The sequence below is a fragment of the Oncorhynchus masou genome, chromosome 6 (genome assembly GCF_036934945.1).
Source record: "Oncorhynchus masou masou isolate Uvic2021 chromosome 6, UVic_Omas_1.1, whole genome shotgun sequence".
In the NCBI taxonomy this organism is placed as follows: Eukaryota; Metazoa; Chordata; class Actinopteri; order Salmoniformes; family Salmonidae; genus Oncorhynchus; species Oncorhynchus masou.
The window spans coordinates 21,219,025-21,245,511 of record NC_088217.1 but is presented as its reverse complement, the minus strand read 5'-3'; the positions used below and the strand labels follow the sequence as shown (position 1 = coordinate 21,245,511).

General features: G+C 44.6%; 1 protein-coding gene and 1 long non-coding RNA gene across 2 annotated transcripts; both read left to right on the top strand.

Annotated features, from left to right (window-relative positions):
• The first annotated feature begins 2,123 nt into the window (after positions 1 to 2,123).
• Positions 2,124 to 4,802, top strand: LOC135541556 (uncharacterized). The gene is made up of 3 exons (XR_010455979.1): positions 2,124 to 2,307; positions 2,500 to 2,610; positions 2,975 to 4,802. It is a non-coding gene; the product is annotated as an uncharacterized LOC135541556 (long non-coding RNA).
• A 483-nt stretch (positions 4,803 to 5,285) lies between these two features.
• LOC135541554 (msx2-interacting protein-like) lies at positions 5,286 to 26,436 on the top strand. Its single transcript, XM_064967858.1, is given in 16 exon segments — positions 5,286 to 5,750; positions 7,356 to 7,676; positions 10,346 to 10,605; positions 10,608 to 10,833; positions 11,099 to 11,262; positions 11,531 to 11,731; positions 11,893 to 12,044; positions 12,146 to 12,271; positions 12,414 to 12,527; positions 12,632 to 12,745; positions 12,833 to 12,933; positions 13,058 to 20,660; positions 20,785 to 20,868; positions 21,107 to 21,301; positions 23,210 to 23,368; positions 25,143 to 26,436. Coding segments are annotated over 16 exon segments (10,038 nt in total). The 5' UTR covers positions 5,286 to 5,664; the 3' UTR covers positions 25,275 to 26,436.
• Positions 26,437 to 26,487: the final 51 nt, after the last annotated feature.

Sequence of the window (26,487 nt, the reverse complement as noted above, 5' to 3'; positions counted from 1 at the left end):
ACACCAAGCAGAAGGAGACAAACTCCCACGTCCTTAGCCAAAGTGGGCCACCAGTACTTCCCAGTCAGACAGCGCACCGTCCGACCGATCCCCGGATGACCAGAGGGAGACATGTGGGCCCAAGAGATCAACTGGTCATGGACAGCAGATGGAACGTACACACACACCCGACGGGACACTGGAGGGGAGCGGGCTCTGTACGCAACGCCTGCTCAATGTCCACATCCAGATCCCACACGACCGGCGCTACCAGGCAGGAGGCAGGGAGTATGGGAGTTTGATCCATGGGCCGCTCCTCTGTGTCATACAGCCGGGACAGTGCGTCTGCCTTCTTATTCTGGGAACCTGGTCTGTAAGACAGGTAAAGAACACAAAACGGGTAAAGAACATGGCCCACCTTGCCTGACGAGGATTCAGTCTCCTCGCTGCCCGGATGTACTCCAGGTTGTGGTGGTCAGTCCAGATGAGAAAAGGGTGTTTAGCCCCCTCAAGCCAATGTTTCAACGCTTTAACCACAGCCAACAACTCCAGGTCCCCCACATCATATTTACGCTCCGCTGGGCTGAGCTTCTTCGAGAAGAAAGCACAGGGGCGGAGTTCGGTGGCGTACCCGAGCACTGTGAGAGCACGGCTCCTATCCCAGCCTCGGACACGTCCACTATGAATGCCAAAGAGGGATCCGAATGGGCCAGCACTGGAGCCGAAGTAAACAGAGCTCTTAGTTGCCCAAAAGCCCTGTCCGCTTCAGCCGACCACCGCAGCGGTGATGTAATGGGCGCCGCAACCTGGCCAAAACTCCAGATAAATCTCCGGTAGTAATTGGCAAACCCTAAAAAAATAAATCACTGCACTTCCTTTATCGTGGTGGGAGTCGGCCAATTACGCACAGCTACAATGCGGTCACTCTCCATCTCCACCCCTGATGTGGAAATGCGATACCCCTCCCTAGGAAGGAGACGACCTGCCTTGGCGTACAGGTCATGCTCCAACAGTCTTCCAAGTACCTTGCACACCAAGGACACATGCTCGGCGCATGTAGCAGAGTAAATCAGAACCTCCATCCTTCTTCACAAAAAAAAGAATTTGAGGAGGTGGGTGAAGTAGAGGAATGTACCCCTGATGCAGGGATTTAGAGACATGTATTCATAGCCACTGAGTGTCATATGTTAGAAGAATTAACTTCCTATATGTTTATTACCCAATTCAACTAATACACTCAGCCCATTTCTAAGGACTTGTAAGACACTTATTTGCATAAAATGGGTGGAGACCAGTCTCAAAATCAAGCAATAGCGTTTATTCTCGAGAGTACTGAACATGATACAATTTACAACAGGTTATAAACTGAAAATGATGTCATAGGTTTTAAACTGTCCCGTCCCTCCTCCACTCAGATACAATGGCAGTACAGTTCACAAGCCTTCCTACATCATTCCTCATTCGATCATTTTCCACCAGGCCAAGGTCTCCCTGTGTAGATAAGCATTCTAGCCAGTCTGACTATAAATTCATTCGTTTCTACCAAGGAACAGACAGTCTGTTCTAATTCTTGATTATAATTACACACATTATATTCAGTACAATGATTAAAATAAAGTTCATACATCTATACAGTAACATAATAGTATTCTGATTAGTCAGTCCTGATTGAAATGTATACATAGTCATTATTGATAAAAAATCCCTTAACATACGTATTCATAGCCACTCACGACCACCCCGTGAGAGCCCCCTGTTGCCAGGAAATAGTGGGGTTATGTAGATGTAACAGTATAACTTTAGACCGTCCCCTCGCCCATATCCGGGTGCGAACCAGGGACCCTCTGCACACATCAACAACAGTCACCCACGAAGCATCGTTACCCATCGCTCCAAAAAAGCCACGGCCCTTGCAGAGCAAGGGGAATTACTACTTCAAGGTCTCAGAGCAAGTGACGTCACCGATTGAATTGCTATTTAGCGCGCACCACCGCTAACTAAGCTAGCCGTTTCACATCCAGAAAACACTCTGACGTTTCCAAAACTGCAAAGATAGTCTGTGAGTGCCCCAGAACTAATGCTACAGGCGAAACCAAGATGAAATTTCATACAGGAAGTGAGCCAGATTTTGGAGGCGCTGTGTTCCAATGTCTCCTTATATGGCTGTGAATGCGCAAGGAATGAGCCTACACTTTCTGTCGTTTCCCCAAGGTGTTTGCAGCAATGTGACGTATTTGTAGGCATATCATTGGAAAATTGACCATAAGAGGATACATTTACCAGGTGTCCGCTCGGTGTCCTCCGTCGAATCTATTGTGTAATCTCCAGGTGCATGCACGTTTCCATTTGGTTCAGAAGAGAAAGTCAACTGCCCTGAATGATTTATCATCGAAAGATATGTGAAAAACACCTTGAGGATTGATTCTAAATAACGTTTGCCATGTTTCTGTCGATATTATGGAGTTAATTTGGAAAAAAAGTTAGCTTTGTAATGACTGAATTTTCTGTTTTTTTTCTTAGCCAAACGTGATGAACAAAACGGAGCGATTTCTCCTACACAATCTTTTTGGAAAAACTGAACATTTGCTATCTGAGAGTCTCCTCATTGAAAACATCCGAAGTTCTTCAAAGGTAAATGATTTTATTTGAATGCTTTTCTTGTTTTTGTGAAAATGTTGCCTGCTGAATGCTAGGCTTAATGCTATGCTAGCTATCAATACTCTTACACAAATGCTTGTGTAGCTATGGTTGAAAAGCATTTTTTGAAAATCTGAGATCACAGTGTTGTTAACAAAAGGCTAAGCCTCCAGGATTACTACAGGCACACAGATAGCTACACAAATCTCCATCTTCTGTTCCAAGTTCTGACACACTCATATATCAGGATCACTTGATGAGAGCTACTAAATGGGGTTGATGTTGTTGTAATTGAAAATATTTGATAATTAATTCACAATGATGAAACACTGTGCTCGCTCTGATTTGTCTGGTGAAGGAAATATGCTCCCCAGTGTAGTGCCTGCCAGCAGCTGATCATTCCAAGAGAGGATGGCATAGACAGCTACACCGTGGAGTGCCTGGGACACTCCTTTCACGTTGACTGCTATCGATGTGAGGTACAGTTCAGGATGTCACGAACCGGCTCAAAGCCCGTAACAAAAGGGAGATAAGGAGTAGCAAAATATATATATTTATTAAATAAGTATAATATACAATGTGTGTGTGTGTGTAATCAGTAATTAGTAGTGTAAGTGAGTGTTTTGCAGGCATGGAGGTGATAATGCAGGGTGTTGAAAGATGCTAAAGCAAGCAACCAAGAAACACAACAAAATCTATAAAGGTGTCTGCATAGAGAGTCTCCTTCATGAATGGGGAAGTGGTGTATTTATCCCGGGAGACACCGGGCCCAGGTGTTTCCCATGTAGCTGACGACACTCCCAAATCCGCCCACCAGCATCCTAATCAGGAAACATCAAAGAGGAAATACGGCAGACAGAGTGGGAGGGTCGTCACAAGAGAAATGCTCTAAATATGATAGCGTACTATGGGTGTTTGCTATATGTGTGTGCCGATCTCAATCAGCACAATAATTACTGGGGATTGGGTCCTTCACAATCACAGTTCAAACATCTAAAATAGAGTGTTAGAACAGAATACAGTATAATAAAATAACTTTATTTTTCACAGAGGAAACTTTGGCTGTGGCATCTGGATCTCACAGCTTTTTCCATTTTATTCACCCAATATTCAGGTCTGCAGTACCCAGCTCTCCCCAGAGCCAATCGACCATGGCTGCAATCCACTGGATGGGAGGGTGCTGTGTAAGTCTTGTCACCCATAGAGATGTAAAGAGGCCTCATCATTGTATCAATGCCATTATGGTCGTCTGTGACAGCATGGGCATTAAGACTATCTCCATTTTGAAGTATTAAATTTTCTTCCTCACGATTGGCTGATCCCTCCTGATGATCCTGTTGCACATGACTCCAACAGGGTCACCAAGAGGGATCAGCCAACGAAGTTGGAAGTCCCACCCAGTTGACTACATTAAAATGGTGGAAGTCCTCAATAGCGCTGCTCATGCTAAAATGGCCTTTTGGCCATTAGAGGCCTCTATCATTCTCTATGTTGTCACCTGACCACGGTTCAGTCTGCCCAGCTCTCATACTGAACTCAGAACCAGGGCCCGTATTAATAAAGCGTCTCAGAAAAGGAGTGCTGATCTAGGATCAGTTTGGCCTTTTAGATTAATACGCTTTTATACAAAGGGCAGACCTGATCCTAGATCAGCTTTCCTACTCTGAGACACTGAATATGGGCCCAGGCAGGAATCAGGACGGGACTGAGCCAGAGCTCACAAGCACAGACAACCAAATGTGCAGTGGAGCCAATGTAGAAGCAAGCTGAAAGTCAACAGTCCTGATTGGATTGTAAAGGAGAACTATCTATGAAACTAGGAGAGAAGACAGGTCTTCTTAATTCTGCATCATGGGAATAAGTAATTGGACTTTAAATGTCACACACTTTCTTAATCACAGTATTTAAAAATGATTTGCAATTATCCCTTATGTAGCAATACATGTTTGTCAATTGCCTCCTATACTTATTTCATACTTGATACTTTTGAACTAGTTTTTAACCCACACTAGTAAATGCATCAAAAATATTTGCCTGGATTCACCTGGTTGGTCTATGTTAAGGAAAAAAACAGGTGTCCTAAGTACTTTGTGGTATGCATTCTTAGAATATTATGTAGTACTCAGTGCTGTGTGTCCATTCTCAATGTAGGCTTTCATATGACAAAATAAACAAATATATTATACAGTATTGCTCTGCTCTGCCTCTATCCATGTCATCAAGTGTTTTTCAGACAAGCATGTTCTTTGTATGGCTTCATGCATAATTTCCTCAAGGGAACACAACACACATGCTAATTCAATAATGAAATAAATTATAGGCATATGCAAGGAAAACAGGATCTATGCAAGGGGAATAAACCCAGGGGCTGTATAGTTCTGAGAACATAAACAATGATAGGGGTGGACATGGTGTGCTATGCAATATTAGAGCACACACTGAAGAGGTGTCATTAAAACCTCCATGATTTAGACCTACAAAGATTACTTGCTTAACCAACCTCCATTTAAATAGAATATTCACAAAGCAATTATACAAATAAAGGCTCTTTGATTTGGGAAGAATTACGATTATCCTGTCAATTCACTGCAGGCAAAGATCGTGCCATACCTTGTCAGCACAGGGTTGCCTTGGAATAAGCCATTTTAGGGAGCATATAATCACAGATCATCCTCAGGCAACATAGTAACGAAGTCAGGATGACTTCTCGATTAATTACAACCTCTGATGCTGCATAGATGTGTTTTATAATGCAAAGTCAAAGGACTGCTACATTATTCTGAAATGTAAAAAGCACGGAAAATTGCTCTCGAATAGCTGTCGCATGATCTCGGGAGCGCGCAAATCATGAGAAACGAAGCCGTCGTCACAGGGAAGAACACACACACACACATTCGGAGGCATTGGAACCGAGCTTACTAGGCCAAGATAAAAAATAAAAAAAATTACACGGAATCACTCGTCGTTCATTTTGTAAGGCGGACTTCCCGACCGGTGGAGATCAAAACTTGCTAGAGCATATGTGTATGAAGGGGGAAAGTAACGTACATGATGGTTCGGGAAACCAGGCACCTTTGGGTGGGAAATTTACCCGAACATGTTCGAGAGGAGAAAATTGTCGAACATTTTAAACGGTAAGTTACGCAAGAGGAGAGGCAGCGCGCTCTGTGTCCAATAGCTAGCTATCTGAGCTAGCTAACGTTAGCCATCTTCAAGATACAACACCAAATGGTCTCTGTTGTTTAAGATTTTTTTCCCCGTGATATTTTTTAACAAACACACAACATACCAGAATTTCACAATTTATTGGAATCGAGCAAGCTGAAATGCCACTGAATGCTAGCTTGTCAGCTAACTAGCTACCATTTTGTCGTTTGCTCACTTGATATACGTTAACGACGTCGCTAGCTACATCAGTTAATGCCTTGGTAACTAGTTCAGCAAGCTAGCAGAAATATAGCGAATATACTAGTTAGGTAGCCAATTTCATGATTGAAGGATGTGGTAACACATCTACTAGTTATGTTTAGTAGGGGCTATGTGTTAATCATTAGTCGGATTACTGAATAATGCAAAGTCATCTAACTTTATCGCTAAATGCATGGTTTCTCCACGTTCCTCCGATGCTACTGCTAGCTTCGTTAGCTGCCATATTTACCTAGCGGACGATATCTGGTTTGATTGCCTGGCGGCGAGTTCATCAACGTGCTAACACGATGAAAGCCAACGTGTAACATGTGGGCTTCTTGATTCTATCGCTCGTTTACTGCATAATTCATCACGCCTTAACTGCAATGTTTAGCGGTTCATATTGTCCGAAAAGTGGCTACCATAATCATCAATCTCTGCTCGATCCTTAAGCGTGTGCCAGGTAACGTTATTGGATCCCTCAATACTCTAATGCTTTAAAGTGGCAAGGAGGTAGCTACTTTCTTGCGGATGATACGTTATTTTAAACTATTTACATCGTAATGAACTACTTTGAGCCTAACGTTAGGTTCTTTGAACTGGCTTTCAGCCAAATGCCAGATTCAGTGAACATGAGCACTGTGTACACCAACACATGGATCTAGTGTTTCAGTGAAAGTGCAACTCTTGAAGAACCAACATTTGAGTTCTTGGCATTTTTTCAATGACACCAAAATAACAGCAGAACACCCTATTTTCACACTAATATTAGATTCCTATTAAAGCATAAATGTAATCAACAGGTTCCACTGACCCTCATATTCTATGTAAGATGATTTAGTAAAGGAATAGAACAACTTTAAGTTGAGAAGTCATTTTCTTTTTTTAAAGTTCACTACACAAAGGCGCCAAAATGCTTGGGCCTCCATTTTTAAAGGGAAAGTCCACTCAAAAGTATTGTTTGGTGGGGTTTTTTCTTAGTCCACTGTTGATAGTCCCAATGCTTTGCATATCAGCAGTCAAGTTTTCAAGATATTGGACTTTAAATAAGTAAAGTGTCACCGGCCACATCATCATGCCGGTGACTCTGCTTCTTGAAAGTTTAATATCACACACACACACATATATATTTAATGAGTGGATTTTCCCTTTAATGCTAATTTGACTAATTGGCTGCCAGGCAAAATCGGGCTCCTGTGCTTTCTTTGCTGTTTAAAAATCTAGCTACTAGGCTAGCTATTATATTATTGTGCTTATCATAAGTCTGAATGGACGCGTACATAGTATCTCAATAGTGTGACATATTTTCTCTCTTTGTTCTTGCTCCTCAGCTATGGACGTGTTGAGAGCGTCAAGGTCCTGCGGAAGCGAGGGTCGGAGGGTGGCGTGGCAGCCTTTGTGGATTTTGTGGATATCAAAAGTGCACAGAAGGCTCACAATGCTGTCAACAAGATGGGGGACAGAGACCTGCGCACTGACTACAACGAACCTGGGTCTGTCCCTAGTGCTGTTCGGGGCCTTGATGACAACCCCCCTTCGAGCAGTCACGGGCGGGATGTTTCAGGATTCTCTAGGGGGGCAGTGGGTCCAGTGTTTGGCCCCCCAGTGTCCCTCCACACCAGAGAGGGGCGGTATGAACGGATAAGAGACTGGTAAGTGGACATAGTCTCCCTCTGAAGTACTGGGGGATCGTGGTGTCAGTAAAAATATATATATATTTTATCCCGCAATAACATAATTTCATTGTTGGGTTATTAATAAATCAAGGGCAATAGATTCCTTACAGTTTTACATAAAGGTAACCTAGGGAACAATCCCTTTACCATCTGCACAGACCTGGCCTTTTTTTGCTGGATCTAAGTTAATTGTTTATGCTAATCTATTGGTCATTAAAGAGGTATGGATGTATGAAGTATTATTCAAAATTTTGGATTTATTATGTGAGACGTATCCTGCTTTCACGTTGGATATTACACCTGTGGGGAATATCCTGGTGAGTTTGGATATATCACATTTGTTGGATTTTATCCTGGTGTGTTTTCGGATATTTTTATTTTACAAACCATGGATTCTAACCGAGATTTACCTGGGATCGTCGTTCTTTGGAAGTAAATCGGTGCCTGGATGGATTAAATACCCCTATATTTTCTTGAGAATTATATTCAGGCAGGTTTATTCACCTATGGACTATTCATCAGAGAAGACAGGGAGGATTGTCGTTTTTTCCTCACCACCTTTCCACTGCTGGGCAGAGAGCATTTTTCTGGAAGTCTCCAAACCAAGGATATCTGCTATTCGTCTGGATTTAAATAACATCATGGACCAAGGGATGTAAGTTGCCATCGTAAGGATGTAAGTTGACTAGTTGTCATCACAGGGCCCCATCAATACATCATTCACAGCTAGTTGATCATTTTCAGACAAGGGAATTTACATTTTACAGGGTATAATTGTAATTTAGTATGGAATTTATATCAAAAGGAACTAAAGAGAAACTGAGGAGTAACAGAACACCTATCAAGAAATTCCATTGGAATATTTTTCAGAGAGAGATGGCCATGAAGACAACTGAAGAGATGCATTATGGATGTACCTGCCTCATGGAAGTAACCCCCACATTGGATGTAAGGATGTTGGGTATAGGATGTACACAGGTGTAACCGCACTTCTTTTGTTGGATTACTCTGCTTCAGTGTGGATTTAGCTGTATATCCTCTCAGCATCAGTATTTGGGGTTACTAACAAAGAACAGAAATGTCTGCATTTTCAAAGAAAACCCAATGAAGCCTGAAGATGTCATCTACACAGTGATGGGAGTAGACTGTCTATTTTCCCCCTGGGATATGTAATAGTGCTATTTTAAGGAATTAATTACGTTGCAGTGGACTAGGATTATTCCGTGCATTATGGTGAGAGAAGATACTGTTTTTTTTTACTGGAGGGTATGCAAACTGGACTGCTAGTTTTGAAGAGGAATAATACAGAGCTCTATTTTGGACAGTAATATGCAGACAACTCAGACTTGTTCCTTTTTTCTAGCAAGTTGGATATGTTTTCAGTCTATCCTGTCTCTAGTGTCACTTTTGAAATGCACCGCTATGCCCTTAAGTGTGACTCATGTTTTTTTTTTTTTTTTTTTTTTTTTTCAAATTAAACCTGTATCAATCGTTGTCATAAAATCCATATCTTTGGTTGTTTTCTTTCTTTTTACATCAAACGAAGAGATTAAGAGATGGTGGATTATACCTAAGATGCCTACCCTACCCAGTGTTCTACTCGAACATCAGACTCTATACACATGAAGACAAAATAACCTTTTTGCTCAAGTTTTTAATTTTTTAATCCAAATGAATTTTTGCTTTTTATTCCGGCTCACACAATTCTGACGACCTAGATTGTATTTGGGATTATAGGTTCGGTTACTGCTTTTGGAAAAGGTTGGTATTGTCCTGCCCACTGCGTCTCTTTTCCTCGTCTCCTGCACTAATTGTTAAAGCTTTTAGAGAGAAAATATGCAGTTGCTTGGGCCAGAGGGCATGTTTTCTTTCTCTTCCTTGCTCTCTTTCTTTTCTGTCACTTTTTCTGTCTCTCTCCCTTTCTTGCTTTTTCTCTTAGTTACTAGGTGGCTTAATATAGACTAGTTAATATCTAGCAGGTCCACCAGGATTTCCCTCAACTGCCAAGACCCACTGTTCTTACTTAATTCAGAAATTGTATTTGATCTCAGTATGAACTCACTTGCTCACTCTGACAAATGTGATATGACACAGCTTCTAGATAATTAGAATAAATGCAAACGATGGAGTTCAATAGTTTCACAGATGTGGTTGTGTTACGTTTGGCCAACAAAGAAATTCTCACAATGTGTGTTCATGCATTTTTGAGTCTCAAGCATGGCCCTTATGAAACTAAACCTATCCAAGGGTTACCTTACTCTATGCTAGAGCTGGGACGATAAATAGAAAGTTATCGACACCAATCAGTTATCGCAGGAATTTCATTACGATAAGTAGCCTATACTAGAGAAATGCGTAGTTTGAAATGAAATAAGTTTGAATTGACCAAATGCCCCTCGTGTATTCTATTGCTTCTACTGGAATCGCAAATGATTGGCCTGTATCTTCATAGACCCGTGCTCAGCGGGGTCCCTGTTTGTGTGTATTTAAGTTGACATTTTAACAGTGCACTGCATATTTTAAACTTCATTGTGTGTTGGAACTAATCAGTATTTTTGGAGTCACACTAACACTAACACTCGCCCTCTCTATCTACTCTGTCTCTCTCCCCTATCCATCCATCCTTTGCCTGTGTCTTCCACCAGCTCAGAGACCCGGGAGCGTGCATATGATCACAGCCCCTATGGACACCATGAGCGCACTGGCACTTTTGATAGACAGCGCCACTACAACGCAGACTATTACCGTGATCGCACCATGTTTGCAGCTGGAGTTAGCCCTGGCCCTGGAAGTAGCAGTGCAATGGGTGGGAGCTTTGAAACCCCAGAGCCTCATTTTGAGTCCAGGATCCGAGGAGATCCCTTCACCTTGTCTAGTGCTGCACGCCGCGACCCCTATCGAGATGACAGGGGCGTCGTGTTGACAGGACTTACCATCACCGCCGCAGTCGATCATCTCATTCCTCACAGTCTCGACACCCCTCCCCGCAAAGGACCACGGGACAAACACCCAAAGCCCCCCATTCCCCCAAAAGAGCCCCCCTCTCCCCTGAAAGAGGTCCGTGCTCTAGGTCCCGCAGTAGGTCCTCTAGCTCTGATTCGGTCAGCAGCACCAGCAGCACTGGCAGTGGCAGGTAGGATGTGCTTTTGTGATGGTGTGGATGTTATTGTTTGTATGGATGGAGCACTTCAGTCAATTAGCCTATGTTCTAGAGAATGTAGCAAGATAAGGGAACATATTCCACTTATCCAGTTGTAAAATATCCTGCTTGACTCTAGGATTATGGAGAGAATATCGCTGACTTGAGATGCATAAAATGTACCCTTTATTTAGTCAAGTTATCTGAAGACCCTCTGAACATTACCCCCTCTCTTTCCTCACATTTGTCCGTTTGGCAGCAGCGATTCAAACAGCAGTTCAAGTGAAGGGTCTCGTGCACGCTCTGTTCAGTCCTCTGCTACACATGCACCTCCCTCTCAGCCCTGTTCCATGGTGATGGAAGGTGATGAGCCACGCAGAAGCTTTGGCATCAGGGTCCAGAACCTACCAGTGCGTTCCACAGGTGAGTACCAATTACCAATACCTAGCAGCATACTCATAAACATGCAGTCTGTCTGGACTGTGCACCTTGACATCCTAAAGGGGGTCACCAATAAATATCGTAATCCTCTGCCATTTGTGACTACATGTTCAGCTGTAGAGGTAGCTAATCAAAGCACCCCCCCCCCCCCCCCCATTCTCCACCTTGACCTAACATTTTATTTTGTCCCTCACGATGCAGCTGTATGACCCATATCAAGCATCAATTAACTGTCAATTTCCCCTGCCAGACACAAGTTTGAAAGATGGACTGTTCCATGAGTTCAAGAAACATGGGAAAGTGACATCTGTGCAGATCCACGGGGCCTCAGAGGACCGATATGGTCTGGTGTTCTTCAGGCAGCAGGAAGACCAAGAGAAAGCCCTCAACGTCTCCAAAGGAAAGCTTTTTTTCGGCATGATGATCGAGGTTTCTGTCTGGAACGGCCCTGGTATGAAACTTTTTAGTGTCGTAATGTAACATCTGTAATTCTTTCATTATTTGAGCTTGGGCCTTAAATCCTAATGGAGTTGTAATGAGCGGTCATTCACATACTGTTGAGTGTACTTCTATTGTCTTGTTAAGTGATTGTAATAGAAGTCTTTCCCTCAGAAACTGAGAGCGAGAATGAATTCAGGCCATTAGATGGACGGATTGATGAATTCCACCCCAAGGCCACAAGGACCCTGTTTATCGGCAACTTGGAGAAGACCACCAGTTACCAACAGCTCCTTGATATCTTCCAGCGCTTTGGAGAGATTGTGGTATGTATGTTACTGCACACTGATGGGTTGTGCAAGTTAAATATCTCTTCTAAAAAAATTTTTTTTTACAATATTTATTAATTTTGTCATCCCTCATACAGGATATTGACATTAAAAAAGTCAATGGTATTCCTCAATACGCCTTTGTGCAGTATTCTGATATTGCCAGTGTCTGCAAAGCTATAAAGAAGATGGATGGAGAGTATTTAGGGAGCAACCGGCTCAAGGTATTATTCATAAATCTATATTGCCCTTACCTCTAGTTATCCATGTTGGTACAAAAGGAATTGAGTTCAGTGATACAGAACTACCCTCTGCAATTATTATTGCCAATGTTTTTACATCCTGTGTTTTCGGTCTCCTTTGCAGCTGGGTTTTGGAAAGAGTATGCCCACAACATGTGTTTGGCTGGACGGTTTGGCTTCCAACATCACAGAGCAATATCTCACACGCCACTTCTGCCGCTATGGACATGTAGTCAAGGTCTACCCTTTTTTTCCCTCCCCAATGTTCTTTGAATCCCTGACATTTTTGGTACTATATTAGAGAAGTTGTTCTCAACAAGATTTCTGCTTTTCTTCTTTTAGGTGGTGTTTGACAGGTTGAAGGGGATGGCTCTCATCTTGTATAACAACACAGATTTTGCACAGGCAGCTGTCAGGGAGACCAAAGGCTGGAAGATTGGCGGCAACAAAATAAAAGTATGAATAAATATGTTTCATTAATCAATCAGTGACTGACATTTTAACAGTAAATCAGATGAAGGGAGCTAATTTGTTTATTTGCAGGTGGATTTTGCCAGCCAAGAGAGTCAGATGGCCTTTTATCGCTCTATGCAAGCCTCGGGGCAAGACATTAGAGACTTCTATGAAATTCCAACTGAAAGAAGGTAAGGTTCACATTTGTAATGTGAGATGAATGGAGGGAATACTTTGAATTACTTGTTTTCTGGTGTACTTATTGGTTCTCACTTCATTCCCCCCCCTCCTATTCCATAACCCCCTGCTTTACAGGGAGGAACGACCAAGACCTCCATACCATGAGTTCTCAGCAGAAAGAGCTTACTTTGAGAATGTACGCACCCCTGGCACCATTTACCCTGAAGACCCTCACAGAGACTACCCCGCCCGCAGCCGTGAGCGGTATTCGGAGTTGGAGCATTACCAGGGAGAACACTTTGACCCACGCTATCATGAGGACCCTCGGGAGTTCAGGGATTATCGAGATCCTTTTGAGCAGGACATTCGGAAATACACATACATCCAGAGGGAGCGAGAAAGGGAGCGGGAGCGCTTTGAGGCAGACCGAGTCAGGTGGAGCCCGTCTCATCCACGGCGCCCGATCACCCCTTCTGCCTCCCCTTCACCATCTGAGCGTGCTCCCAGAGACCCAGAGCGACAGGTCTACAGCCAGTCCTCTGAGCGAAGTGGTAGTTGCAGCTCACTCTCACCACCACGCTTTGACAAGGCTGACAAGGCTCCTCCATTGGAACATGGAGCCAGCTCTAAGAGTGAGAGGTTGGAAAAAGACGCCCACTTGGTTGAACCTGAGCGTGGAGCTGGGACTGAGAAAAGCAAGCGGGGAAGACGAAAGGAGAAAGGTGACAAAGAAAAAGGGGAGAAGAGTAAATCAAGGAAAGGAAAGGTGCAATCTCCCGGCATCCCACCATCTGAGACCAAGCTAGATCCCAGCCTGGATGGAGGCTCTGGAAGGGGAAAGGTGTTGGACCAAGACAGTCTTGAGAGACAGATGTATAAAGGTGACAATGACCCTCCTCCTTCAGATCCGACAGCGTCAACCTCTCGCCATGAGCCTGTAAAAAGTGAGAGACTTGAGTCAGTGAAAGGTGAAATCGCAGACAAGGATGTTAAAACACGATCCAAGAAACACCAAAAGTCTGACACTGGAAATGATGGGAAAGATCCATCACTGGATTCTGATCGGCTGGCTGCGAGAAAGAGGCGCTTTGGAGATGCCAGTGGGAGGACCATTCGGCAGAAGAGGAGAAGGCTGGAGGATGGGAGTCAACCCCCAGACTTTGGAGCAAGCACTGCCTTTTCAAAGGAGACGGATGGCGACAATAAGGCTCAACAAAAAGACTCCCAGCGGAGGGATTCAAGATCCAAAATGGAGAGGCTGGTGTTTCCTGGTAGTCAGGATCCTGTAATGAGAGGACAGGAAGCGCTGCCCGAGGGGAGCATGGACCCTATAGACTCAAAACGCCACAGCATGTCTAGAAGGTTCTCCCACGATGGGAACATGGATCAGGATAATGCAAGAGATCAAGATCCACCAAGCCCCTTCAAATATGGTGCACAGGACAATGACAAGGGTGTCAAGGAAGAGCCTCTGGATATTGACCTCTCCCAGAGTTACCGCAAACAGATGGAGCAGAGGAGACTTCACCAACAGCTCCAAGAGCCAGACAAACAAGAAAAACCAGGAAGTCCACAAGACTTAGAAAGGGAGGATCTTGAACACCGCAGTCTGGTACATGAAGTGGGCAAGCCACCTCAAGACGTCACAGATAATTTCCCATCTCATAAACTCAAGAAACTAGAGCAATTTGATGCAGATATTAGTGCCAAGAGAGGGGACCGTGTCTACAGGAGCTTCCGGCAAAAGAGTGAAGATCCTGAGTGGAACAACACTGCATCTCCAGGCTTGCAACACTTCTCTTGTCGTGCTGAAGATCCTGAGTGGAACAACACTGCATCTCGAGGCTTGCAACACTTTTCTCATCATGCTGAAGAGGACTTTGCGGTATCTTCACACCTCAGGGAGGTTAAAACTGAGGATAAAAGCCACCCCGACCTGGAGCTGGCAGTCAAAAGGACACATACAATGCAAATGTCCAAGTCAAACACTCCTTTACAAATTAGTGAGGAAGAGCGGGAAAAACGTTGGGAAAGCAGAGTCAAGCAAGATTTTTTACCCGACTTAAACTTCTCAAGAGGCATTGCAAAAAATCCACACCATCGCAAGCGTTTGGAGTATGGAATTGTGCATGATTTGGAGCCTGGGGAAGTACGGTCCGATTCTGAGGAGGATAGAGAGAACAAACCACACTCTCCTATGCCCTCCACTTCGGTACCTTTGTCTGACAGGCAGAGAGTGGACAGATTTTCAGACCCTAAGCTTGCCACCTTGGAACGGATGAAGTTCTACTCCTTTGCACTTGACCAAACCATCACACCAGATACCAAGGCCCTGCTAGAGCGAGCAAAGTCTCTGTCCTCTTCTAGGGAGGACAACTGGTCTTTCTTGGACTATGATTCACACTTTGCTGGTTTACGCAGTAGGAAAGATACTGAAAAGGTTGAGTCAGCACCTCGACCTACACCCTCTTGGTACATGAAGAAGAAGAAAATTCGCAGTAGTGGGTCTGAAGACAAACTAGATGACCGGAAGGAAGAGCCCAAACCCAAGCCAGAGGAACATGAACGCAGGGAACTGTTTGCCTCACGTTTCCTTCACAGCTCGATATTTGAGCAGGACTCAAGACGTCTTCAGCACCTTGAGCGAAAACATGAGGACCCTGAGCAGAGTCAGGGTCAGCAAACTGGTCAGCAAGGCCTGACAGACGGGCAGCCTGACGCAGAACCAGTTGTCCTCTTCCATAGCCGCTTTTTGGAGTTCACACGGCTTCAACAGCAGAAAGACCAACCGCTACCGGATGTGAAAAAGGCAGATTCCATAGATGACAATAGGGTGGAGAAGTCACCTGAGGCAGAACAGCAACCTCTGCAGTTACCTAAAACCTCAGAACCTGTCAAGGATCCAGAGATTAAACCTATTAGCCCAGCTGAGGACATGATTTCCCAGCCCCCACTTATGCCCAAGGAGATGTCTCGACCCAAGCAGATGTCTCCACCGCTTCCACCCAAGCAGATGTCTCCACCGCTTCCACCCAAGCAGATGTCTCCACCCAAGCAGATATCTCCACCCAAAGAGATGTCTCCACCAGTGGAAACACGTGTCATGTTTACTCCATCCCTAGAGCCAGCTGCTCTAGAACCTTTGACTAAAGAAGAAAACATAAAAAATGAACAGCTCCCTCGACACCCGCAAATGTCTCCCCGTTCGATGTCTCCCCCTGCTTCTGTTAATTTAGTAGCCCCCGAGCCCATTCGTTTGGTGAGAAAAGTTAAAAGATTCCCTAGTGAAGAGAAATCTAAAGATATAGCTCAGGATATTAAAACATTGACCCCTGAGCAGTCTTCCAACAGTGATTGCCATATTCATAAAACGTTATTGAGTCATCATTCTGAGCTTGAGCTGGCACCTCCTGAATTACCACCTGAATTGAAAAGTTCCACACCACCTAACCTTGTTGATGAGATGTCAAAAGAGGATACCAACACTGAAGATACAGACGCTCATACAGAGGTGGAAAAGAAACTTGATCTTAATCAGATACAGGTGCTTGTTGATAATGAAACCAGGGATGAGTCAATTTCAACACAGAAGTCCAAGAACAAAAAGAGTAAGTCTCCTACTCAAGTCCCACTGACTCCTTTGGTTTCAGCAAATAGTTCAGAGAAACCACTTACACGCAAGAGTGAACGCACAAAGCGTGCATCATCCCCTAGAGCGGAGTCTTTGAAGGGAAGCTTGGATTCCAAATCCACAGGCAAGTCTCCCATCCATGGTGCAGACCCCGAGCATGGCACAGAGCAAAGTATATATGTTGGAAGAGCAAGACGTAGAAATGTGAAATCTGTATATGCCACCCCAGTTGAGGAAGATGCCACTAAGGGGGCTGGAAAGGATGTAACTGAGTCACCACGTTCTGCACGAAAGCGAGGTGGAGACAAAGACAAAGAAGCAGCCCCTCAGCAACCATTAGAACAGGATTCACTTGTACCTATCACCTCAAGGCGGGGACGTCCTCCTAAGAATCGTCAAAAAGGAGAGGACATGTTAACAGCTAAAGGGGATAGATCAAAAATGGAGACCAAGGATATGGACTCCAATGAATCAGAGAGTAGTGAAAGAATCTCAAAAGTGTCAAAAGGCAGACATTCTCCTCATGGTCATAAAGTGTTGGCAAGTCAGTTACCCACGCCCACAGTGACTGGATCCAGTAGGACGGGGGGAAAAACTGAGCCCCCTGAAGATGTTGCTCAACCGATAGATTTTACAGAGGAGGACAATTTGGCCATGCCAGATTCCACTGTCTCATGTCAAGAAGATTCTGTGGTGCCAGTTGTGACAAAAAAAGAGGAGAATGTCAAGCAACAACTAGGAACAGAGAAATCAAGAGATCAAGACGGGCAGAAAATTGACCCGATTGACGAGAAAGCCAGTGGAACTAAATTAGGTGAGAAAGAGATTGAACCTCCAGTCATGGAAGAACAGCCTGTTTTGGAGAAGAGTGGGAGAGGAAAAGCCCCACGCTTGACACGGATTCCAAAATCTCCTGTCCTCAAGAACCTCAAGATCAGACTAAATGTCACTGAGGTGAAAGATTTACTTCAAATGGGGGATGAAGAACCCGGAAATCAGGATGATTCTTCTAAAAAGACTAAACCAGGCGAACCTACTAATGACCCATTATTATTAGAGTCTAGTCCAGGACAAGATGTGAGTTCTAGCAACGAGGATAAAGATGGGGTGACATCAGAGAATAAGCCTCCAATAGATCCTAAAACTTTGCTACAACAGGAACAGGAGCTGGAGCAAGCTGTGGAGAACATTGCTAAACTGACAGACCCAACCCTCCCAGCTGAGCCACCCACTCCACCTGCCCAACCACCTGCAGAATTAAAAATTGAGACTGAGGAAGACAAACCAGCCAATCCTGCTAGTGAGTATGAACTTGCTGCTGCAATTGATTCCATTATGGGTGAGGATATAGCCGTCCCTCTGCCTCAAGAGCCGGTAAATAGTGCTGTTGTGGATTCAGATCTAGAGATTCCAACCTTCATCCAGCCGACCAAGCGAGCTGAACCTGTGACTAACATATCTCCTGTTCAGGGGGAGTCCTTTTTCCCAACCACACCCAGGAAAGGTGCTAAGGGCAGAGCTAAAACACCGAAGCGGTCTAAGAGCCAAAAGTCTAACAAAAAGGATGTTGTAAAAGAAAGTTCATCAGAAACGGAGAACACCTCTGTTATCACATCAGACAGCACACCCTCCAACGAACAGCCTGTTCCAGAAACTATTCCCTCATCTACAGTTGCTGGTGTCATTACAGCCACCTCTTGGAAGCCTGAAACCGTGCATTTGGCTCCCAAGGCTACAGACATGCCTAAAGAATCAAAGTTGCCTCCAGCCCCTGCAGAGCAACCTCCACCTAAACATCTGAAACCTGTCTGCCCCACAACCAAAAGTCCCACTCTCACCAAGCCTCATACACAACCACCACCACCGGAGTGTATCTCACCCTCACTTTCTCCACCCCCAACCCGGCCAAACATCAGAACCACACAGCCAAGCAGGATCCCAATTTCCCCACCAGATTGGCTCAACCAGTCCAAGGATGCAGTTGTCCCTTCCTCTCCGAGAGCATCAGCAGCTCCCGTAGAGAACCCAGGACTTCCCCTTGACACTGAGCACATGGAGACTGATCACAACATCAGTGACTTGCGTAGGATTCTCATGAAGCACAAAAATGTTTCACTCCCAGTCAGTAGTACTGTTCCTTCCAATCTGGGCACCTCGTCCCTTAGGGATCCTCCACACCCTTCTGATAGTAATACTCCATTGGTTGTTGTACCTAGTAAGGCCCCTCTAAATGACAACAGGCTGCCATCTCATCCAGCTCAGCCTGTAGTCCGGCCCCCAGCCTCACTACCATCCCCTGAGTCGAAGTCTGTGATTTCTGTTATCGCCTCCACTGCCACGTCTGTTATCAGTCGTGTTTGCAATCCACCCGACATGGAGAAAGTTAATATGTCGGTTGACAGAAATCCCTGTGTGGACATGCCACTTCCCAAGCAGGCATACAGGCCGCCCAGCATGGAGGACAGGGACAGTGGTTTGTACCATGGACCATCAGTTGGTGAGGAGGGTGGAAGTGCTGGGAGGTACTTGGTTGAGAGCTCCGGTCTGGGTACGGGCTCTATCCCAGGTCTAAGGGTGAATACCTCAGAGGGAGTGGTGGTGCTGAGTCACTCAGGGCAGATCAAGGAGGGACCGCAGAGGATAAGTGCCAAAATCAGCCAGATCCCACCAGCTACTGCAGTTGACATGGAATCTCAGCAGCTTGTGTCCATGCCCCAAATAAAACAAGAGATGTATACCCACTCCCAGTCAAACACTCCAAAGTGTCCTCAAATACAGACAGACCATGGGCATCCTAAGACGCAACAACCTGTGTCCGCTATTAAACAAGACAACACTGGTATGGATAAGTTAGAATCTCCCTACCCATCAGGGCCTCAAGGAGTTGTGAAGAGGCTCCAGCAGACGGTTAGTAGTCCACAAGTGATGGGTTACCATCATCCAGAGTTCACAATGTTATTGAAGCATCCAAAAAAAGTGGATGGGGCTGATGCTATGACTGCTGATGGGGGTAAACCATCTTGGAACTCTGCCATAAGTCCTGCAATGAGCCCCCACTTGCCCTCTCCGGCTGGCAACCACGTAGGCTTTGTTTCCGGCTCGGCCACTGACAGAACTCCATCACATCTCAGTGGGGTCAAACAGGAGCCCCGTTCTCCTCGCAAGTCAGGCCACCCACACTCTCCGTTCACTAAAGTGTCCTCTCCCATTGGCGGCTCCTCTCCGAAAGGCCTCCCTGGGATGCTGCCCTCTGGCCTTCCCACCATGCAGCAGTATGTCACCAGTGTCCACCACCCTGAGCAGTCTGTCATCATGCAACCTCACAGTGGCATTGGCAGGATGTCACCCCATCGTGTCTCCCAAGCAATCCCCATGGGGCACCTTGTCCAAGGAGAGGTCAGGGTGAACACACCACCCCTCTCTGTGATGAGTTTCGGGATGCATGGAGACCCTCTTGCCTCTCCCTGGTCTGGTCCTCTCCAGCAACGTCCCACCTCGCCCCAGGCGGTAGGCAGAGACATGGTCCTCAAGGTTAACCCTGGGAATGTAAGGGGCCACGAGGGAGAGCAAGAGGATGCCAGACGCTTCCATCAGGCCACAGGGAGACCATCTGCCACCCAGCTGAAACCAGAGACTATGCAGGTGGATCCTCGCGGAGCTCTACGTAGCGGGCTACAGCTGGACCCGTACATGTCACCCAGGGACATGCGTGTGCTCATGCACCACCCGCAGGGAGAGCGCTCTGCCTCAGAACCACACCAGGGACACATCCAAGAGACTGTCCCACCCTCTTCAACATCTACCAATATCACATCGTCCCTGTCCCCCAGGGCACATCTGCTGACTAAAGGTGTTTCTGAGAAGGATGGCACAAAGCCACAGGAGGTCAAGAGCCCACACTCTCCTCTGAAGGATGGGATGATGGGGATTCGGCCATCTATGGCCGCCATGGCGTCCCCACAAAGGGTGCAGTTGCTGCCATCAGGGACCGGAGCTTCCTTCTCAGAGTATCCAGGAATGTACAGCAACACCCGGGCCGTCCATTCCCAGATCCCAGAGACTTCTTTTGGGGTCAACCAGGCACCTATCAACATCACTTCTGCCTTAGTGAGTTAAATACTATTCAGTGTACTGTATCTCTGCACAATTTGATAATGATCATGGGGTAGTGTCTTGAATGATGTTTGGAAAAACAACTTGTTTATACTAAAATCACTCTTCTGGGCCTCAGGGTACAGACCCCAGCCAGTCACAAGCTGATGGCAAGGTGAAACAAGTTGGACACCAACCTGTCAACATGGTGCAGCTGCTCACGGTGAGTCACTTAAGGAATTATGGAAATGGGGAACAGACAGTAAATTAGAGACAGTAAAACCAGAACGACAACTGAACAGGATCAGAGAGGTATGGGCAAGAGCTTTGGGCAAAGTGGACAGGACAAAGTTTAGTGTAGGTAAACTATTCACAATTTTTTTATTTATTTTTATATTATTTTAAATATTTACAAAAATAAATAGCATTTTGCATCACTGTTTTATTTTCTGTTTGAGCAGAAGTACCCGATAGTGTGGCAAGGGCTGCTAGCACTGAAGAATGACCAAGCTGCTGTCCAGTTGCATTTTGTCTGTGGCAACAAAGCATTGGCTCTACGATCGCTGCCCTTACCAGAGGGAGGAGCGCTGCTTCGGATCGTCCAGAGAATGAGACTTGAGGCATCACAACTGGATGGTGTGGCTAGAAGAATGACGGTAAGTTATTTTCCCTATCATGAGGATGAGTCCATCCTAAATTGTCTTAACTTGGCCCAGTGTAAGTGGATGCAAACAGCAATTGAGTGGATGCTACTTGATGAGGAGCACTTTTCACTAACCTAGTCACTAAACTATAGTCACTCGGTAACTAAAGTAATGGTCCAATCATTAAGGACTGGCGAGATGGCGCCGATAGACATGGTCGCCCTGTTCATGGCTCATAAGCAACTTTAGTGTACATTTTTTTTTGTGTGTGTTATTTCTCACATTATTAGCTCAGAACGTCCTTTGCACTATTACATACAGCCGGAAATAACTTTTGGATATTAGAGCGGCACTAACATTCCTGAATTGGAGCATTTGTTCACACCGCTTCCAAATATATTACTCGCTTATGTTCAGTCCCTGGACAATAAAGTAACACCCTGATTTACGGAATCATGGCTCTCTCCTGATATACTGTCCCTGTCCATACAGCCAGCTGGGTTCTCAGTACATTGCACAGACAGGAATAAAGAACTCTCCTGGGAAAAATAAGGCAGAGATGTTTCATGCTTAAAACCTCTTTGGGCTGAGATCCCGCGAACAGGACAACAGCCAGTGACAGTGCAAGGCGCCAAATTCAAAACAACAGAAATCCCATAATTAAAGTTCCTCAAACATACAAGTATTTTACACCATTTTAAAGATACTCTTCTTGTTAATCCCACCACATTGTCCGATTTCAAAAAGGCTTTAGGACGAAAGCAAACCAAACGATTATGTTAGGTCAGAAGCAATTCACAGAAAAAAAGCAATTTTTCCAGCCAAAGAGAGGAGTCACAAAAAGCAGAAATAAAGAGAAATGAATTACTAACCTTTGATCTTCATCAGATGACACTCATAGGACTTCATGTTACACAATTCATGTATGTTTTGTTCGATAAAGTTCATATTTATATAAGAAAAAATCTGTTTACATTGGTGCGTTATGTTCAGTAGTTCCAAAGCATCTGGTGATTTTGCAGAGTTACCTCAATTTACAGAAATACTCATAATAAACATTGATAAAAGATACAAGTATTATGCACAGAATTATAGATACACTTCTCCTTAATGCAACCGCTGTGTCAGATTTCAAAAAAGCTTTACCCGAAAAAGCACACCATGCAATAATCTGTGGACAGCGCTCAGAGACCAAAACAACCCAAACAGATATCAGCCATGTTGTGTAGTCAACAGAAGTCAGAAATAGCATTATAAATATTCACTTACCTTTGATGTTTGCGCGTTTAGCCCAGTAATCCAAATTCATAACACGCGATCACTAGGATCACTCAAGTCAAAAAGGAGTGCCTTTGGGACAAGTCTCGGGAATGTCCAGAGCTCGGACTTGACCCATCCAACCTGACTACAGTGACATTCTAGATGATTCTGTGCTTCTAACTTTGTGGCAACAGTTTGGGGAAGGCTGTTTCCTGGTCAGTTTGACATTGCCCCTGTGCACAAAGTGAGGTACATACAGAAATAGTTTGAGATCGATGTGGAAGAACTTGACTGGCATGCACAGAGACCTGACATCAACCCCATCAAACACCTTTTGGGATGAATTGGAATGCTGACTGCAAGCCAAGCCTAATTGCCCAACACCAGTGCCTGACCTCACTAATGCTCTTGTCTGAATGGAAGCAAGTCCCCGCAACAATGTTCCAACAGTGGAAAAGCCTTCCCTGAAGAGTGGAGGCTGTTATAGAAGCAAAGGGGGGACCAACTCCACATTAACGCCCATGATTTTGGAATGAGCTGTTCGACGAGCAGGTGTCCACTTACTTTTGGTAGTGAATGCGACCAATTCAATTTGAAGGAAGAAATTCTCAAGTTCATGTACATCACATGTATCTGTTTTAATGTGGGGGTTTCCTGCAGGGGGAGAGTGAGTTCTGTCTCCTGCTAGCTCTGCCTTGTGGACGGGACCAGGACGATGTCCTGAATCAGACCCAGGCCCTAAGGACCGCTTTCATAAACTACTTGCAGGCCAAGCTGGCTGCAGGCATCATCAATGTCCCCAACCCAGGCTCCAATCAGGTGAGTCTGTCTTCTTGTTTGTTACTGTAGATGTCTGTCTGTTTTTGCAAACATTCAGCTACTGCTGGTTTTTGATAACTTCACATTTACATACAGTGGGGCAAAAAAGTATTTAGTCAGCCACCAATTGTGCAAGTTCTCCCACTTAAAAAGATGAGAGGCCTGTAATTTTCATCATAGGTACACTTCAACTATGACAGACAAAATGAGGGGGAAAAAATCCAGAAAATCACATTGTAGGATTTTTAATTAATTTAATTGCAAATTATGGTGGAAAATAAGTATTTGGTCACCTACAAACAAGCAAGATTTCTGGCTCTCACAGACCTGTAACTTCTTCTTTAAGAGGCTCCTCTGTCCTCCACTCGTTACCTGTATTAATGGCACCTGTTTGAACTTGTTATCAGCATAAAAGACACCTGTCCACAACCTCAAACAGTCACACTCCAAACTCCACTATGGCCAAGACCAAAGAGCTGTCAAAGGACACCAGAAACAAAATTGTAGACCTGCACCAGGCTGGGAAGACTGAATCTGCAATAGGTAAGCAGCTTGGTTTGAAGAAATCAACTGTGGGAGCAATTATTAGGAAATGGAAGACATACAAGACCACTGATAATCTCCCTCAATCTGGGGCTCCACGCAAGATCTCACCCCGTGGGGTCAAAATGATCACAAGAACGGTGAGCAAAAATCCCAGAACCACACGGGGGGACCTAGTGAATGACCTGCAGAGAGCTGGGACCAAAGTAACAAAGCCTACCATCAGTAACACACTACGCCGCCAGGGACTCAAATCCTGCAGTGCCAGACGTGTCCCCCTGCTTAAGCCAGTACATGTCCAGGCCTGTCTGAAGTTTGCTAGAGAGCATTTGGATGATCCAGAAGAAGATTGGGAGAATGTCAGATGAAACCAAAATATAACTTTTCGTTAGAAATTCAACTCGTCGTGTTTGGAGGACAAAGAATGCTGAGTTGCATCCAAAGAACACCATAACTACTGTGGAGCATGGGGGTGGAAACATCATGCTTTGGGGCTGTTTTTCTGCAAAGGGACCAGGAACGACTGATCTGTGTAAAGGAAAGAATGAATGGGGGCATGTATCGTGAGATTTTGAGTGAACCTCCTTCCATCAGCAAGGGCATTGAAGATGAAACGTGGCTGGGTCTTTCAGCATGACAATGATCCCAAACACATCGCCCGGGCAACGAAGGAGTGGCTTCATAAGAAGCATTTCAAGGTCCTGGAGTGGCCTAGCCAGTCTCCAGATCTCAACACCATAGAAAATCTTTGGAGGGAGTTGTAAGTCCATGTTGCCCAGCAACAGCCCCAAAACATCACTGCTCTAGAGGAGATCTGTATGGAGGAATGGGCCAAAATAACAGCAACAGTGTGTGAAAATATTGTGAAGACTTACAGAAAACGTTTGACCTCTGTCATTGCCAACAAAGGGTATATAACAAAGTCTTGAGAAACTTTTGTTATTGACCAAATACTTATTTTCCACCATAATTTGCAAATAAATTCATTAAAAATCCTACAATGTGATTTTTCTGGGGGGGGGTTTTTCTTCTCATTTTGTCTGTCATAGTTGAAGTGTACCTATGATAAATTACAGGGCTCATCTTTTTAAGTGGGAGAACTTGCACAACTGGTGGCTGACTAAATACCTTTTTGCCCCACTGTACAAATTAAATGTTATATTTGACATTTTGGAGCGGTCTTTAGATCGCATAGTCTTTCAACTGATCCATTTTTATCTCTCTTCTCCAGCCTGCCTATGTGTTGCAGATATTCCCACCATGTGAGTTTTCAGAGAGCCACTTATCCCGGCTAGCCCCTGACCTCCTCAACCGGATCTCCAATATCTCCCCTCACCTCATGATTGTCATCACCTCTGTGTAACAACCCACCCCCCTCCAGTGGGGAAAAGGAACCACATCTTCTTATTAGTGGATGTACACCAAGTTCAGCCTCAGGAAACAAGAGGAATGGCAGGATCTTTGCTCCTGGAGACACTGGGAACATTTGGGAATAACGTGCTATTCAAACTTTTTCCAAGTCACGTCTTTTCTTTTTTCACACCTGTCTGGTATTTTTGTCCTTCTCAAAAGAGCGAGCTCAGGGATGGACTACACCAGAACCCTATATCTCTGCTGTATTTGTATTTATTGGGGAGTTTTATTTTTACGTAGGGAGTTACTTTGAAGAAAAAATGTTGCTGTTTGATGAATAAGAAGAATGAGTGACTTCGTGGGTGGCCTTTTATTCTTCATTTTAATGATTTTTGTTCATTTTTTAAAATTCTTCATAAGAAAGGATCATGGAAGCCATTAAACAATGGCAAAAATAGACATTTCAATGTGTGTTTTTAAGTACAGTGATTATGTACAAACAAATTTCATTCTTCAGCCTTTCCCATAGAGGAAGAAGGAACTTTCAAAAACTTTTGGGGCACGTCTCAAATGGCATCCTATTTCTTATATGGTGCACTACTTTGGGCCCTGGTCAAAAGTGATGCACCATATGGGGATAGGGTGCCATTTGGGATGCACTGAGATCTTGTAGAGAGGACTGTATCAGCCTAACAAACCCCTTTTGATTCCACCAGCTCTGCTGTTCCATGTCTCTACTTAAACAAGACAAGGCTGTTCCCTTCCATCTGTTTCCGCATTATACGACCAACAGTGGGATTTAAGAGTTTTGGAATACTGGACTCTGTAAATATTTTAAATATTTAAAACTGACAAACTAGAACTTGGGACAACTTGACACCAAGAGACTTCCATCCAACCATGGAAATCCAAGGATGTATACAAGGATGAATTAATTGGGTGTGTAAGGAAGGACTGAGGGAAACCCCTTTGTGGTGTAAATACTTGTGACACAGCAGGTTGGAATACTTGTGTGGAGTTTGCTGAGGGCACTTCACATTTTGTTACTCAAATAAAAAATTAATCCAGAAAACTAAAACAGTCATGAGCTCTTTCATCTGGATGTTTTTTTTTCTTGTTTCTCTTTGAGATGCTGTCTGTTTGAAATAAATATTTGAACACTGTAAATATAATCTGAGTTTTCTACTAACATTTTTTTTTTATGCTGGGGATGTATTTTCTGT